Source organism: Brassica napus, unplaced genomic scaffold, assembly GCF_020379485.1.
Source record: "Brassica napus cultivar Da-Ae unplaced genomic scaffold, Da-Ae ScsIHWf_893;HRSCAF=1266, whole genome shotgun sequence".
NCBI classification, from domain to species: domain Eukaryota; kingdom Viridiplantae; phylum Streptophyta; class Magnoliopsida; order Brassicales; family Brassicaceae; genus Brassica; species Brassica napus.
Window position 1 is genome coordinate 20,620 of NW_026016930.1, and position 18,893 is coordinate 39,512.

The 18,893-nt window shown below is 42.8% G+C and overlaps 1 protein-coding gene across 1 annotated transcript; it reads left to right on the forward strand.

The window, feature by feature from the left end:
- The first annotated feature begins 13,802 nt into the window (after positions 1-13,802).
- On the forward strand, positions 13,803-15,235 carry LOC125606453. Its single transcript, XM_048775519.1, has 2 exons — positions 13,803-14,533; positions 14,935-15,235. The coding sequence occupies exons 1-2, from the start codon at positions 13,981-13,983 to the stop codon at positions 14,940-14,942; spliced, it is 561 nt and encodes a 186-aa protein (XP_048631476.1). The 5' UTR covers positions 13,803-13,980; the 3' UTR covers positions 14,943-15,235.
- Positions 15,236-18,893: the final 3,658 nt, after the last annotated feature.

Genomic DNA, 18,893 nt, shown 5'->3' on the forward strand with positions numbered 1-18,893 from the left:
AACACCCAAAGACCTTCATATGCTCGAGAGAAGGCTTGTACTGATTCAGTACCTCAAATGGTGATTGTCCTTGAAGGATCAGAGTTGGTGTCCTGTTGATGAGATAACATGCCGTAGCAACAGCATCACTCCAAAACTTCTTAGGCACATTGGATTGAAACATCATGGACCTGGCTACTTCCATCAAATGCCTGTTCTTCCTCTCAGCCACACCATTCTGTTGTGGTGTATAGGGACAGCTTGTCTGATGAAGAATTCCATGCTGAGCTAGGTGTAGCTTGAATGCTTGTCCCGTGTACTCTCCTCCATTATCTGACCTGAAAATCTTTATCTTGGCATTGTAATGGTTAGTCACATAGGATTGAAAATTTTTAAATGCATCAAGTACCCTATCTTTGGTTGGAATTAAGGTTAACCAGGTGTATTTGGATTTTTCATCAATGAAAGTTACATAATACTTATGGTTTTCTCTAGATAGGCAAGGTGCAGTCCAAACATCAGAATGAATAAGATCAAAACACTTTTCATAAACAGTAGTAGACTTGTTAAAGACAGTTCTACAATGCTTGCCTAAAATGCAAGCTTCACAATCATTATTCTCAAAGGAAACACCTGGCAACATCAGTTTTAAAGCCTTATTATGAGGGTGTCCTAATCTAGCATGCCACAATGCATTTTTACTTAAACCAGAACTAGAAACAGAAGTAAACGAGCAGCTATATCTAGAAACAGGAGTGAGATCTTCAAGTAAATATAGCTCTCCTTTAGTCACTCCCTTTCCAATCATCTTGCTGCTTTTAATATCCTGAAACTTCACATCATTAGGACTGAATATAACATTGCATTGCAAATCAGTAGCACATTTCTTAACAGATAACAAGTTTGATGTAAATTCAGGCATATAAAAGGCTTTAGTTTCCTTATCAAATAGTTTAAGACTTCCTATTCCTCTAATAGGAATCTTATCTCCATTAGCAATCAGTACATTTCCATTCATTGGCACAATGTTTTTAATTAAGCTAGTGTCACTTATCATATGATGAGATGCACCTGAATCAATCACTAATGGCTTAATGTCATGAGAACTAGCAATATGCGCAAGGATACTAGATGGTTTGAATGCATGATCATTTCTAGCAAAGTTTGCAGTCCTAGATTGATTTACCATTTCTATCAAGCTCTCATGCATCCTATCAGTTCTAGTTAGATTCTCATAGTTCTCTACCACCCTAGCACCAAAAGAATACCCAAAGATGTTACCATTCTCCTTGAACATCTTAATGAGAGCATCAAGGTCGGATCTCCTTAGATACTCTTGATCATTGTTCCCACGGTTGCTTGATGCTCCAGTGTAGGCTACAAGAGACTTTCCATCACCTGCCTCACGCCCATCTATCTCCTTTCCTTTGCTTGTACCAGCTCCACTTGTTCCATCCGAGACATTAGCCCTTGCCTCACGGTCCTTCATGAACTTAGCCGGCTTGAGGTGAGGATGGAGTATCCAGCATTGGCTCTTCTTGTGGCCATGCTTCTTGCAGTGATCACAACTCCCATTGAACCTCCTCTCCTCAAACTTCCCATGCGCAGCCGCAGCCTTGTTTGCTTGTGGAGCTTCACTACCTTCCTCTTGAGTTGCTTGGCTTGCAAGGGACAGGTCTCCTTTCTTTGCAAACAACCCAATGGAGCCTTGCTCCTTCTGAATCCGCGCACACACATCCTCAAGATCAGGTAGAGTGTCTTCTCTAAGCAGGTGCTGGATGAGACCGTTGTAAGCCGGGTTCAGCGTGAGGAGTAGCCCAAAGACCTTGTCTTGCTCTCTCCTCTTGTTAAGCTCATCAGCATCCGTTGTGCTTGGCCTAAGCATCTCCATCTCGGACCAGAGACTCCTGAATCTCCCTAGATGCTTGGTGAACTCCATGTCTTCTTGTACAAGGTTGTTGATGGCTTGCTTCACTTCAAACACTCGGCTTAGGTTTGATGTGTTGCCATACACCTTCTTCAAAGTATCCCACAGCTCCTTAGCAGACTCACAGTAGCTGTATGCATCCAGAATAGCCGGCTCAAGTGACGCATGAAGCACAGACATCACCAGCATGTCCTCTTGATGCCACTTCTCTTCCGCCTTGCTTGCAGCCTCACCATCATCCTCTCCTTGAGTGATGAGTTTTGGAGCTTCTCCGGGGGTGATGTGCTTCCACAACCCCTTGCTTCCCACCGTGGTTCTCACCATCCGAGACCACACCAAGTAGTTGGTTCCCTTGAAGACCACAGCTACCTTCATGTTCATGTTCATCCCACTCTCCATGTTGAATGATGAACTCTCTAATCTTCAGAAACTTTATCTTGAGTTGAATGACTTGTAGAAACCTTCACAGCCTCGATCTCCAACCCACACAGCTTCAGATGACACACCACAACCAGTCTTGAACTTGAAAAGTACCCAGAAACTCTCAAACACACAAGAACACACAAGAGTTTCTTCAAAGCTTCAACCTTGAGGCTTCAAAGAATCTCACACGACCTCAGGCTCTCACGAACCTGGCTCTGATACCATATCACTTTTAGTGATGTTTAGAGTGATCTGAGTATTTAGGAAAGATTAGAAGAGATTTAGAGAAGATTAAAGTATAAAATGAGATTAAGAGTCTAGAGAACTAAAGAGAGACTAAGAGAGAGACTCATAACTTGCTTGATTTATTATTATGGAGAGATTACATATTTATATGGATCAGCATACAAGGGTTTTGTAATAGTGAAAGCAAATCCTAAAGACTAAGCATGTGGAGTCAAACCAAGGAGAGGCGCGCTTCATTTGAATGAACGGAGGTGAGGCTTTACACGCTTGATGCCAAAGGCATCTTTGCCTAGATGCTCCTTTTGCCTTTACAGCTAGCACCAGCTTAAGCCGCGTCCCAACCTTATCTTTCAACGGTCATATCCTAAAGCCTCTTCCTCTTGTAGAGTCATCGGCCACTTTAGGATAGATGTGAGCTTTGCCTTTCTTCCCAAGGTACCTGAGTTGTACGGCCTTTGCCCTATCCGTACACTTCTCCTTAACTTCACACACCTACTCCTTTCCTTCCTTTGATCTCTCTTCTCATGTAAACCCTTGATCCTTTCACTTAATCATCTCCATAACTTCCTGGTGATTCTCCACCACTTTATGTATCCAAATCAAGCTTCTCACAAAGTGATTCATCCTGGTTTGATTGGAACAACGATGAAGCTGTGCTATTCCCAAACTGGGAAACTGGAATCACCTGATTTGAAAGTGGGATAACTTCTTCATCCCAACTCCTATGAGATTTATTCAACTTCCTGGTGATTCTCCAACACTTTATGTATCCAAATCAAGCTTCTTACAAAGTGATTCATCCTGGTTTGATTGGAACGACGAAGAAGCTGTGCTATTCCCAAACTGGGAAACTGGAATCACCTGATTTGAAAGTGGGATAACTTCTTCATCCCAACTCCTATGAGATTTATTCAACTTCCTGGTGATTCTCCACCACTTTATGTATCCAAATCAAGCTTCTCACAAAGTGATTCATCCTGGTTTGATTGGAACGACGAAGAAGCTGTCCTATTCCCAAACTGGGAAACTGGAATCACCTGATTTGAAAGTGGGATAACTTCTTCATCCCAACTCCTATGAGATTTATTCAACTTCCTGGTGATTCTCCACCACTTTATGTATCCAAATCAAGCTTCTCACAAAGTGATTCATCCTGGTTTGATTGGAACGACGAAGAAGCTGTGCTATTCCCAAACTGGGAAACTGGAATCACCTGATTTGAAAGTGGGATAACTTCTTTTCCCAACTCCTATGAGATTTATTCAACTTCCTGGTGATTCTCCACCACTTTATGTATCCAAATCAAGCTTCTCACAAAGTGATTCATCCTGGTTTGATTGGAACGACGAAGAAGCTGTGCTATTCCCAAACTGGGAAACTGGAATCACCTGATTTGAAAGTGGGATAACTTCTTCATCCCAACTCCTATGAGATTTATTCAACTTCCTGGTGATTCTCCACCACTTTATGTATCCAAATCAAGCTTCTCACAAAGTGATTCATCCTGGTTTGATTGGAACGACGAAGAAGCTGTGCTATTCCCAAACTGGGAAACTGGAATCACCTGATTTGAAAGTGGGATAACTTCTTCACGCCAACTCCTATGAGATTTATTCAACTTCCTGGTGATTCTCCACCACTTTATGTATCCAAATCAAGCTTCTCACAAAGTGATTCATCCTGGTTTGATTGGAACGACGAAGAAGCTGTCTATTCCCAAACTGGGAAACTGGAATCACCTGATTTGAAAGTGGGATAACTTCTTCATCCCAACTCCTATGAGATTTATTCAACTTCCTGGTGATTCTCCACCACTTTATGTATCCAAATCAAGCTTCTTACAAAGTGATTCATCCTGGTTTGATTGGAACGACGAAGAAGCTGTGCTATTCCCAAACTGGGAAACTGGAATCACCTGATTTGAAAGTGGGATAACTTCTTCATCCCAACTCCTATGAGATTTATTCAACTTCCTGGTGATTCTCCACCACTTTATGTATCCAAATCAAGCTTCTCACAAAGTGATTCATCCTGGTTTGATTGGAACGACGAAGAAGCTGTCCTATTCCCAAACTGGGAAACTGGAATCACCTGATTTGAAAGTGGGATAACTTCTTTTCACCAACTCCTATGAGATTTATTCAACTTCCTGGTGATTCTCCACCACTTTATGTATCCAAATCAAGCTTCTCACAAAGTGATTCATCCTGGTTTGATTGGAACGACGAAGAAGCTGTGCTATTCCCAAACTGGGAAACTGGAATCACCTGATTTGAAAGTGGGATAACTTCTTCATCCCAACTCCTATGAGATTTATTCAACTTCCTGGTGATTCTCCACCACTTTATGTATCCAAATCAAGCTTCTCACAAAGTGATTCATCCTGGTTTGATTGGAACGACGAAGAAGCTGTGCTATTCCCAAACTGGGAAACTGGAATCACCTGATTTGAAAGTGGGATAACTTCTTCATCCCAACTCCTATGAGATTTATTCAACTTCCTGGTGATTCTCCACCACTTTATGTATCCAAATCAAGCTTCTCACAAAGTGATTCATCCTGGTTTGATTGGAACGACGAAGAAGCTGTGCTATTCCCAAACTGGGAAACTGGAATCACCTGATTTGAAAGTGGGATAACTTCTTCATCCCAACTCCTATGAGATTTATTCAACTTCCTGGTGATTCTCCACCACTTTATGTATCCAAATCAAGCTTCTCACAAAGTGATTCATCCTGGTTTGATTGGAACGACGAGAAGCTGTGCTATTCCCAAACTGGGAAACTGGAATCACCTGATTTGAAAGTGGGATAACTTCTTTTCCCAACTCCTATGAGATTTATTCAACTTCCTGGTGATTCTCCACCACTTTATGTATCCAAATCAAGCTTCTCACAAAGTGATTCATCCTGGTTTGATTGGAACGACGAAGAAGCTGTGCTATTCCCAAACTGGGAAACTGGAATCACCTGATTTGAAAGTGGGATAACTTCTTCATCCCAACTCCTATGAGATTTATTCAACTTCCTGGTGATTCTCCACCACTTTATGTATCCAAATCAAGCTTCTCACAAAGTGATTCATCCTGGTTTGATTGGAACGACGAAGAAGCTGTGCTATTCCCAAACTGGGAAACTGGAATCACCTGATTTGAAAGTGGGATAACTTCTTCATCCCAACTCCTATGAGATTTATTCAACTTCCTGGTGATTCTCCACCACTTTATGTATCCAAATCAAGCTTCTCACAAAGTGATTCATCCTGGTTTGATTGGAACGACGAAGAAGCTGTGCTATTCCCAAACTGGGAAACTGGAATCACCTGATTTGAAAGTGGGATAACTTCTTCATCCCAACTCCTATGAGATTTATTCAACTTCCTGGTGATTCTCCACCACTTTATGTATCCAAATCAAGCTTCTCACAAAGTGATTCATCCTGGTTTGATTGGAACGACGAAGAAGCTGTGCTATTCCCAAACTGGGAAACTGGAATCACCTGATTTGAAAGTGGGATAACTTCTTCATCCCAACTCCTATGAGATTTATTCAACTTCCTGGTGATTCTCCACCACTTTATGTATCCAAATCAAGCTTCTCACAAAGTGATTCATCCTGGTTTGATTGGAACGACGAAGAAGCTGTGCTATTCCCAAACTGGGAAACTGGAATCACCTGATTTGAAAGTGGGATAACTTCTTCATCCCAACTCCTATGAGATTTATTCAACTTCCTGGTGATTCTCCACCACTTTATGTATCCAAATCAAGCTTCTTACAAAGTGATTCATCCTGGTTTGATTGGAACGACGAAGAAGCTGTGCTATTCCCAAACTGGGAAACTGGAATCACCTGATTTGAAAGTGGGATAACTTCTTCATCCCAACTCCTATGAGATTTATTCAACTTCCTGGTGATTCTCCACCACTTTATGTATCCAAATCAAGCTTCTCACAAAGTGATTCATCCTGGTTTGATTGGAACGACGAAGAAGCTGTGCTATTCCCAAACTGGGAAACTGGAATCACCTGATTTGAAAGTGGGATAACTTCTTTTCCCAACTCCTATGAGATTTATTCAACTTCCTGGTGATTCTCCACCACTTTATGTATCCAAATCAAGCTTCTCACAAAGTGATTCATCCTGGTTTGATTGGAACGACGAAGAAGCTGTGCTATTCCCAAACTGGGAAACTGGAATCACCTGATTTGAAAGTGGGATAACTTCTTCATCCCAACTCCTATGAGATTTATTCAACTTCCTGGTGATTCTCCACCACTTTATGTATCCAAATCAAGCTTCTCACAAAGTGATTCATCCTGGTTTGATTGGAACGACGAAGAAGCTGTGCTATTCCCAAACTGGGAAACTGGAATCACCTGATTTGAAAGTGGGATAACTTCTTCATCCCAACTCCTATGAGATTTATTCAACTTCCTGGTGATTCTCCACCACTTTATGTATCCAAATCAAGCTTCTCACAAAGTGATTCATCCTGGTTTGATTGGAACGACGAAGAAGCTGTGCTATTCCCAAACTGGGAAACTGGAATCACCTGATTTGAAAGTGGGATAACTTCTTCATCCAACTCCTATGAGATTTATTCAACTTCCTGTGATTCTCCACCACTTTATGTATCCAAATCAAGCTTCTCACAAAGTGATTCATCCTGGTTTGATTGGAACGACGATGAAGCTGTGCTATTCCCAAACTGGGAAACTGGAATCACCTGATTTGAAAGTGGGATAACTTCTTCATCCCAACTCCTATGAGATTTATTCAACTTCCTGGTGATTCTCCACCACTTTATGTATCCAAATCAAGCTTCTCACAAAGTGATTCATCCTGGTTTGATTGGAACGACGAGAAGCTGTCTATTCCCAAACTGGGAAACTGGAATCACCTGATTTGAAAGTGGGATAACTTCTTCATCCCAACTCCTATGAGATTTATTCAACTTCCTGGTGATTCTCCACCACTTTATGTATCCAAATCAAGCTTCTCACAAAGTGATTCATCCTGGTTTGATTGGAACGACGAAGAAGCTGTGCTATTCCCAAACTGGGAAACTGGAATCACCTGATTTGAAAGTGGGATAACTTCTTCATCCCAACTCCTATGAGATTTATTCAACTTCCTGGTGATTCTCCACCACTTTATGTATCCAAATCAAGCTTCTCACAAAGTGATTCATCCTGGTTTGATTGGAACGACGAAGAAGCTGTGCTATTCCCAAACTGGGAAACTGGAATCACCTGATTTGAAAGTGGGATAACTTCTTTTCGCCAACTCCTATGAGATTTATTCAACTTCCTGGTGATTCTCCACCACTTTATGTATCCAAATCAAGCTTCTCACAAAGTGATTCATCCTGGTTTGATTGGAACGACGAAGAAGCTGTGCTATTCCCAAACTGGGAAACTGGAATCACCTGATTTGAAAGTGGGATAACTTCTTCATCCAACTCCTATGAGATTTATTCAACTTCCTGGTGATTCTCCACCACTTTATGTATCCAAATCAAGCTTCTCACAAAGTGATTCATCCTGGTTTGATTGGAACGACGAAGAAGCTGTGCTATTCCCAAACTGGGAAACTGGAATCACCTGATTTGAAAGTGGGATAACTTCTTCATCCCAACTCCTATGAGATTTATTCAACTTCCTGGTGATTCTCCACCACTTTATGTATCCAAATCAAGCTTCTCACAAGTGATTCATCCTGGTTTGATTGGAACGACGAAGAAGCTGTGCTATTCCCAAACTGGGAAACTGGAATCACCTGATTTGAAAGTGGGATAACTTCTTCATCCCAACTCCTATGAGATTTATTCAACTTCCTGGTGATTCTCCACCACTTTATGTATCCAAATCAAGCTTCTCACAAAGAGATTCATCCTGGTTTGATTGGAACGACGAAGAAGCTGTGCTATTCCCAAACTGGGAAACTGGAATCACCTGATTTGAAAGTGGGATAACTTCTTTTCCCAACTCCTATGAGATTTATTCAACTTCCTGGTGATTCTCCACCACTTTATGTATCCAAATCAAGCTTCTCACAAAGTGATTCATCCTGGTTTGATGGAACGACGATGAAGCTGTGCTATTCCCAAACTGGGAAACTGGAATCACCTGATTTGAAAGTGGGATAACTTCTTCATCCCAACTCCTATGAGATTTATTCAAATTCCTGGTGATTCTCCACCACTTTATGTATCCAAATCAAGCTTCTTACAAAGTGATTCATCCTGGTTTGATTGGAACGACGAAGAAGCTGTGCTATTCCCAAACTGGGAAACTGGAATCACCTGATTTGAAAGTGGGATAACTTCTTTTCCCAACTCCTATGAGATTTATTCAACTTCCTGGTGATTCTCCACCACTTTATGTATCCAAATCAAGCTTCTCACAAAGTGAATCATCCTGGTTTGATGGGAACGACGATGAAGCTGTGCTATTCCCAAACTGGGAAACTGGAATCACCTGATTTGAAAGTGGGATAACTTCTTCATCCCAACTCCTATGAGATTTATTCAACTTCCTGGTGATTCTCCACCACTTTATGTATCCAAATCAAGCTTCTCACAAAGTGATTCATCCTGGTTTGATTGGAACGACGATGAGAAGCTGTGCTATTCCCAAACTGGGAAACTGGAATCACCTGATTTGAAAGTGGGATAACTTCTTCACGCCAAATCCTATGAGATTTATTCAACTTCCTGGTGATTCTCCACCACTTTATGTATTCAAATCAAGCTTCTCACAAAGTGATTCATCCTGGTTTGATTGGAACGACGAAGAAGCTGTGCTATTCCCAAACTGGGAAACTGGAATCACCTGATTTGAAAGTGGAATAACTTCTTCATCCCAACTCCTATGAGATTTATTCAACTTCCTGGTGATTCTCCACCACTTTATGTATCCAAATCAAGCTTCTCACAAAGTGATTCATCCTGGTTTGATTGGAACGACGATGAAGCTGTGCTATTCCCAAACTGGAAACTGGAATCACCTGATTTGAAAGTGGGATAACTTCTTCACGCCAACTCCTATGAGATTTATTCAAATTCCTGGGATTCTTGTAAATAAACAAGGAGAGAGAGACACAAGGTGAACGGCATGAAGGGATTGAGAGGATTCTGAATAAGGATCAGTACATGAGGGATGTCCGTTACAAGCCAAGGCCGTACAAGTGAGGCCGTTACACTTAGGGAAAGGGATCATCCTTAAAGTTACCCAAGTGGAGTTTACCGTGAGATTAACCTTGTTACAGCCTTATCCTGATCAGTCCGTTAAGGGAAGAAGACCAGCGCGTCTCTAGCTGTTCCAGGCTGTAAAGCAAACAGCATCTTGGTTAGATGGCCAAGATACCAAAGCGTGTAAGCTCTCCCATTGGATCCTTCAAATGGACGCTCCCTTCCCCTTTGACTCCACATGCTTATGCTTTCCCTAATGTTTAACCTTAGTGTCTCTTCTCCCTACATATAACTTGTAATCTGCTTGATTACTGTGACATACGAGTTTGAGTCTCTCTCTCTCTAGTTCATCATGATAATTCATACACTTTCTCTTAACACACTCTAATCTCTCTTAAATCTCTCTTAGACTTCTCAATACCTTTTCATATTCTCTCTAAAGTCATATGGTATCAGAGCCCGGTGGCTGTGGTATTGCCTCTCTTGTTCTTCAGCTTCATTCAAGTTCTTCCTGTGGATCCTTCTAAACCAAGTCCAAGCAGAATCAGTTCCTCTGTTTCCTAGCTCACCTGCCTCTTCTAAGCCTTGGTCCTCTAGTTCAGATACTGATTCACTTCCCCCCTCATGTGCAAAGTGGGATGGTTCTTCTGCTGCAGCTGGAGTAGGTTCTGGACGCCTACTCTGATCCTGGGACACTCCAATTCCGAGCCCCTCTAGGATGTTTCTCAAGCAAGCAGCTCTTTCTGATGGCTGGAGAGATCCTCCAAGTCTTCCCATGTCTGCTCATCATAGTATCCTTTGTCTTCCATGAATCTGACATCCCTTGACACTAGGACTCTCCTAGCTGTAGGATCATAGCATTTGTATCCCTTCTGTGAAGTGGAATACCCAATCATCATAGCCTTGGTGCTCTTTGCTTCTAGTTTGTTTCTCTGCTCGCCTGGTACAAGAACATAACACACGCATCCAAAGGTCCTCAGGTGATCCAAGACTGGCCTGCTCTTGTTGAGTACCTCAAATGGAGATTGATCTGCCAAGATCCTGGTTGGTATCCTGTTGATCAGGTAGCACGCAGTCATCACAGCATCACTCCAATACCTCTTGGGAACCCCTTTGTGGAACATCATGGACCGGACACCTCCATGAGATGTCTGTTCTTTCTTTCCGCAACTCCATTCTGCTGTGGAGTGTATGGGCAGCTAGTCTGGTGAAGAATCCCATGTTGAGCAAGGTGATCACGAAATGCATGCCCAGTATACTCCCCACCATTATCAGACCTGAAAATCTTAATCTTGGCATGATATTGGTTAGTCACATAGGCTTGAAAATTTTTAAATGCATCAAGGACCCTATCTTTAGTTTTAATCAATGTTAACCAGGTGTATTTGGATTTTTCATCAATGAATGTGACATAATACTTGTAATCATCCCTAGATAAGCAAGGTGCCGTCCAAACATCAGAGTGAATTAAATCAAAGCAGTTTGCATAAAGAGTAGATGATCTCTGAAAAACAGTCTTACAATGTTTGCCCAAAATACATGCCTCACAATCATTATTTTTAAACATGACACCTGGTAACATAATGCTTAAGGCCCTAACATGTGGATGTCCTAGCCTAGCATGCCACAGAGCATCAGTACTTAAGGAAGAAACAGAACTAAACGAGAAACAAGAACTAGAAATAGGTGCAAGGTCTTCAATCATGTAAAGATCCCCCTTGGTTGCTCCTTGCCCAATCAACTTACTGCTCTTAATATCCTGAAACTTAACATCATTAGGACTGAAAATAACATTGCATTGAAGATCAGTAGTGCATTTCTTAACTGATAAAAGATTAGAGGTGAACTCAGGCATGTAAAAAGCTTTTGAATCCTTATTAAACAAGTTCAGTTTACCAATGCCCCTAATGGGAATTCTATCTCCATTTGCAATCATAACATGTCCAAGGGCAGGTTCTATGTCTTTTATCAGATTGTTATCACTAATCATGTGATGAGATGCACCAGAGTCAATTATCAATGGTTTATGCAAGCTCCTAGCAGTCTTGGTTCTAGATGTTTCATTTTCAGCTTTCAGGCTCTTAACTACTCCTAACAATCTATCAGTTATGCTAGTATGAGCAGTGGCAGTACATGAGATTTTAAAAATGTCTAACAGTTTATCAGAGATACTAGGTAATGTATGAGCAGAGTATGAGTATCCAAGAGTGTTGCCTAGCATTTTACCAGACTCCTTGAGGGCTCGGATGAAAGCCTCAAAGTCAGCCTTGGTGATCACCTCCTGAGAAGTTAGAGCTCTGCCTTCACTTTCACCCGCCTTGACATTTGGACTAGCCCCTGATGAGCCGGCACCACTTGCTTCAGCAGAAAGGTGAGCCTTAGCTTCTCTATCCTTGTTGAACTTGCTAGGCCTGAGGTGTGGATGTAGGATCCAGCACTGACTCTTCTTATGCCCCTGCCGCTTGCAATGCTCACAGCTTCCCTCATACTTCTCATACTTCCTTCCATCTCCACGGTACGCTGCCTTGTTTGCTTGCGCCTCTTCTGCTTTATGAGCCGTGGACATTCCCTTCTTGCCTCCAAACAACCCAAGAGAGCCTTCCTCCTTCTGAAGTTGAGCGCATACCTCCTCCATGGATGGGAGAGTAGGTGATCTCAGGATATGCTTGATCACATCCTGGTAGCTTTCATCTAGAGTCATCAATAGCCCAAACACCTGATCTTGCTCTCTCCTCTCAATGAGCGATTCCTCATCAGTTGTGTTGGGTCTAAGACTCTCAAGTTCGGACCACAAAGCTCCAAACTTCCCCATGTGCTTGGTGAGATCTTCTCCATCTTGCCTCAAGACACTGATGGTTTGCTTCAGATCAAACACCCGGCTTATGTTGGACTTGTTTCCATACCTCTTATGGAGCATGTCCCAAAGGCGCTTAGGAGTCTCAAAGTGCACGTAAGCTTCAAGTATGGGGAGCTCCAGGGAGGCATGGAGCACAGACAGCACCATCAAATCCTCTTGGACCCATCTCTTTGCTTCAGCTACCGCAAGAGTCTTCCCGTCGCCTTCTTCTTCATCTTCTTTGGCCACTGGCTCCGGACCATCATCTGTGATGTGGTTCCACAACCCTAGCCTTCCAATGGTAGTCCTCACCAACTGGGACCACATCAAGTAGTTCGAGCCTCCCTTCAGTGCAACCGGAACCGTCACCAGTTTGCTAAAGTTGGTCGTCTCCATCTCCTCTTCTTTAACACACAAGAACAAACTCGCAAATGTAAAGAAAGGAACAAGGATCTCTCAATACCAAAGCCAACCTGGCTCTGATACCATATGAGATTAGAGAGTAGAATAGGTATTGAGAGATTAAGAGAGATTTGGTAAGAGATTAAGAGAGGTTTAGAAGAGATTGTGAGAGAAATGTGGAGATTAAGTATGATCCATGATGAACAAGAGAGAGAGACTAGAGAGAGAGTAACATAACTCGCATCCTTTTAATTAATGAGAGAGTGTTTACAATATATAGGAGGTGATACTAGGGTTTAAGAAGAGACTAAGCATGTGAGGTCAAGTCTAAGGAAGCCTTTAATTTGAACCGGACCAATGAGCCTCTCCACACGCGTGGTCACTATGCTAAAAGTGAACCTTATCCTTCCAGCCTGTGCCAGCCTGTAGAGACGCTCTTCCTCTATCCATAAACGGTCATATGCCTTCTTTGGTCAAGGCAAAACATGATCAGACCGTGAACTTCTTCTCGCGGTAACATTTCTTTACCGCTTGGTCGATACCGTCTGTACGGCCGTACGGCCATGGTACGGACCTGTACGGACCGGTACGGACGGTTCTCCCTAAGGCCAATCCTTCTCCTCTTCTCCACATCACAACCTCTTCAACCCTGAACAACTCTCCTCATATTCCTCAGCTCATCTCAACAAGAAGTGGATTCAAGATGACTTGATGGTGCTATCTGTGCTGCAAGGATCTCTTGAAGAACATCTCTTGGAAGCCTACAGCTACTGTGAGACTCCAAAACACCTGTGGGAGGTACTCCAAAAGACTTTTGGGAACGTTACCAATCTGAACCGTGTGTATGAGATCAAGAAAGCTATCAACACACTGGTACAAGATGGAGAGGAGTTCACCAAGCATTTGGGCAAGTATAGATCCTTGTGGTCTGAGCTTGAATCATTGAGGCCAAGCACGGCTGATCAAGAGCTACTCATGGAGAGGAGGGAGCAGGATCAGGTGTTTGGATTGCTGTTGACTTTGGATCCTCCGTTCAATGATGTGATCAAACACATGTTGAGGATGCCAAGTCTTCCATCCATGGAGGAAGTGTGTGCGCAGCTCCAGAAGGAGGAAGGATCTCTTGGTCTCTTCGGAAGCAAGGGAGACTTAGCTCTAGCCAACAAGGCTGAGGAAGGAGCGCAAGCTAACCGTGCAGCATACAAGACTGATGAGAGGAAGTATGGTGATGAGAGGAGGTTTGGAGGCAACTGTGATCACTGCAAGAAGCCAGGACACAAGAGGAGCCAGTGCTGGATCCTTCATCCCCATCTCAAGCCGGCCAAGTTCAACAAGGATCGAGAAGCCAGAGCTAACCTGTCTACTGAAGCACGTGAAGCCGGTCCATCAGGAGCAGGCTCAAGTGCACAAGTGGGTGAAAGCGCAGGCAAGGCTATGGCAACTCACTACACGGCCGCAAAGAGTTTGGAGCATGAAGTGATCCGCAAATCTGACATTGATGCCCTCATCAAAGCTCTTAAGGAGTCTGGTACATTCGGAAACACTCTTGGTTACTCTTATACTGCTCATATGATGCCTAGGAATGAGAATAGGTTGATAGATATCATTGAGAAATTAAAACTGAGAAATGAATCACCTAGAACTCATCTTGCTAGAGGCATAAAACCATTGATTGTTGACTCTGGTGCATCTCATCACATGATTAGTGATGATAGCTTGATCAAAAACATAGAACCTGCTCATGGTCATGTAATGATTGCAAATGGAGATAGAATTCCCATTAAAGGTGTAGGAGACTTAAAGCTATTTGATAAGAACTCTAAAGCATTTTACATGCCGGATTTTACTTCTAATCTCTTATCTGTTAAAAGATGTACCAATGATCTACAATGCAATGTTATCTTTAGTCCTAACAATGTGACATTTCAGGATATTGAGAGCAATAAGTTGATCGGACAAGGAGTAACCAAGGGGGATCTTTATGTACTTGAAGACATTAACCCCATTTATAGTTGTTTGCTGAGTTCTGTTTTAAGTAAAGGTGCATTATGGCATTCTAGGCTAGGACATCCACATGTTAGAGCCTTAAGCTTAATGTTTCCAGGTGTCATGTTTAAAAATAATGATTGTGAGGCTTGTATTTTGGGAAAACATTGTAAGACTGTCTTTAAAAGATCTACTACTATCTATGATAAGTGTTTTGATCTTGTTCACTCTGATGTATGGACTGCTCCCTGCTTATCTAGAGATAATTACAAGTACTTTGTCACATTTATAGATGAGAAATCTAAATACACCTGGATAACACTCATTAAAACAAAGGATAGGGTTCTTGATGCATTTAAAAACTTCCAATCTTATGTATCTAACCAGTATAATGCCAAGATTAAGATTTTCAGGTCTGATAATGGTGGAGAATATACTGGCAATGCATTCAAGAGTCACCTAGCTCAACATGGGATTCTACATCAGACAAGTTGTCCATACACTCCTCAACAGAACGGTGTAGCTGAGAGAAAGAATAGACACCTAATGGAGGTGGCAAGGTCTATGATGTTTCATACAAGTGTGCCTAAGAGATTCTGGAGTGATGCTGTGATCTCGGCTTGTTATCTAATCAATAGGATACCAACCAAGATCCTGGAAGATCAAGCTCCTTATGAAGTTTTAAACAGAAGCAAACCTGTGCTGGATCACTTAAGAGTCTTTGGATGCGTGTGCTTTGTACTTGTACCCGGGGAGCTAAGGAATAAACTAGAAGCAAAGAGCACAAGAGCCATGTTCATTGGCTACTCAACGTCACAAAAGGGATACAAATGCTATGATTCAGAAGCCAGGAGAGTTCTTGTGTCTAGAGATGTGAAGTTCTTGGAGGATAAGAGCTTTTATGGAGATAGAAAGTGGGAAGATCTTGAGGATTTGTCTCAACCATCTGATCGAGCTACAAGTCTTAGGCGTGTACTGGAAGGACTTGGAATCAACATGTCCCAGGATCAGCAACCATCAAAGGAGAATGAAGCTGAAGAACCATCACACCATGATCATGAGGGGGGAAATGAGGCTGAGCCTGAAGATCATGAGGATCAAGACTCAGATAGTCATGGTCAAGGTGTGATACAAAGAGAGGAAGAATCCATACAAGAAGATCATGTGGAACCAATTGAACCAAATGAAGTAGAAAGAGAAGCAGTTCAGCCTACGGTGGTGCAGCCTACGGTGGTGGAGGTGGAACAAGCCCCATTAAGGAGAAGCACACGGCTGAAGAGAGATGCTTCCAACTGGGTAAACACGAGAGTGTACTACAATGCTCAAGCTGTGAAGCATCCCTCTCAGGCTGTGTGCTCATTTGCGAGCTACCCAAAGGAACATTGTGCATTCATTACAAGCTTAGATGAGAGCAGTGTACCAAGATCATATGAAGAAGCAATGTTACATGAAGATTGGAAAGAATCAGTGGGTGATGAAGCAAATGCTATGATAAAGAATGACACTTGGTTTGAAAGTGAGTTACCAAGAGGGAAGAAGGCAGTAACAAGCAAGTGGATATTCACTATCAAGTATCTACCTGATGGAACTATTGAGAGGAAGAAGACAAGACTGGTGGCTAGAGGATACACTCAAACATATGGGGAAGACTACATTGATACCTTTGCCCCTGTTGCCAAACTCCATACCATAAGAATTGTTCTATCTCTTGCTGTGAATCTTGAGTGGGAGCTTTGGCAGATGGATGTGAAGAATGCCTTTCTTCAAGGAGAGCTAGAGGATGAAGTGTATATGTATCCACCACCGGGTCTAGAGCACCTTGTGAAACCTGGAAATGTATTGAGACTCAAGAAGGCTATCTATGGGCTGAAGCAATCTCCTAGAGCATGGTATAACAAGCTGAGCACTACCTTAAATGGGCGTGGGTTCAAGAAGTCTGAATTGGATCACACTCTCTTCACTCTCACTACTGTTGAGATGAGCTGAGGAATATGAGGAGAGTTGTTCAGGGTTGAAGAGGTTGTGATGTGGAGAAGAGGAGAAGGATTGGCCTTAGGGAGAACCGTCCGTACCGGTCCGTACAGGTCCGTACCATGGCCGTACGGCCGTACAGACGGTATCGACCAAGCGGTAAAGAAATGTTACCGCGAGAAGAAGTTCACGGTCTGATCATGTTTTGCCTTGACCAAAGAAGGCATATGACCGTTTATGGATAGAGGAAGAGCGTCTCTACAGGCTGGCACAGGCTGGAAGGATAAGGTTCACTTTTAGCATAGTGACCACGCGTGTGGAGAGGCTCATTGGTCCGGTTCAAATTAAAGGCTCCCTTAGACTTGACCTCACATGCTTAGTCTCTTCTTAAACCCTAGTATCACCTCCTATATATTGTAAACACTCTCTCATTAATTAAAGTATGCGAGTTATGTTACTCTCTCTCTAGTCTCTCTCTCTTGTTCATCATGGATCATACTTAATCTCCCCATTTCTCTCACAATCTCTTCTAAACCTCTCTTAATCTCTTACCAAATCTCTCTTAATCTCTCAATACCTATTCTACTCTCTAATCTCATATGGTATCAGAGCCAGGTTGGCTTTGGTATTGAGAGATCCTTGTTCCTTTCTTTACATTTGCGAGTTTGTTCTTGTGTGTTAAAGAAGAGGAGATGGAGACGACCAACTTTAGCAAACTGGTGACGGTTCCGGTTGCACTGAAGGGAGGCTCGAACTACTTGATGTGGTCCCAGTTGGTGAGGACTACCATTGGAAGGCTAGGGTTGTGGAACCACATCACAGATGATGGTCCGGAGCCAGTGGCCAAAGAAGATGAAGAAGAAGGCGACGGGAAGACTCTTGCGGTAGCTGAAGCAAAGAGATGGGTCCAAGAGGATTTGATGGTGCTGTCTGTGCTCCATGCCTCCCTGGAGCTCCCCATACTTGAAGCTTACGTGCACTTTGAGACTCCTAAGCGCCTTTGGGACATGCTCCATAAGAGGTATGGAAACAAGTCCAACATAAGCCGGGTGTTTGATCTGAAGCAAACCATCAGTGTCTTGAGGCAAGATGGAGAAGATCTCACCAAGCACATGGGGAAGTTTGGAGCTTTGTGGTCCGAACTTGAGAGTCTTAGACCCAACACAACTGATGAGGAATCGCTCATTGAGAGGAGAGAGCAAGATCAGGTGTTTGGGCTATTGATGACTCTAGATGAAAGCTACCAGGATGTGATCAAGCATATCCTGAGATCACCTACTCTCCCATCCATGGAGGAGGTATGCGCTCAACTTCAGAAGGAGGAAGGCTCTCTTGGGTTGTTTGGAGGCAAGAAGGGAATGTCCACGGCTCATAAAGCAGAAGAGGCGCAAGCAAACAAGGCAGCGTACCGTGGAGATGGAAGGAAGTATGAGAAGTATGAGGGAAGCTGTGAGCATTGCAAGCGGCAGGGGCATAAGAAGAGTCAGTGCTGGATCCTACATCCACACCTCAGGCCTAGCAAGTTCAACAAGGATAGAGAAGCTAAGGCTCACCTTTCTGCTGAAGCAAGTGGTGCCGGCTCATCAGGGGCTAGTCCAAATGTCAAGGCGGGTGAAAGTGAAGGCAGAGCTCTAACTTCTCAGGAGGTGATCACCAAGGCTGACTTTGAGGCTTTCATCCGAGCCCTCAAGGAGTCTGGTAAAATGCTAGGCAACACTCTTGGATACTCATACTCTGCTCATACATTACCTAGTATCTCTGATAAACTGTTAGACATTTTTAAAATCTCATGTACTGCCACTGCTCATACTAGCATAACTGATAGATTGTTAGGAGTAGTTAAGAGCCTGAAAGCTGAAAATGAAACATCTAGAACCAAGACTGCTAGGAGCTTGCATAAACCATTGATAATTGACTCTGGTGCATCTCAT

Excerpts from the sequence above, each read along its gene's own strand:
- LOC125606453 (XM_048775519.1), top strand. The coding sequence starts at position 13,981 with ATGGAGAGGAGGGAGCAGGATCAGGTGTTTGGATTGCTGTTGACTTTG.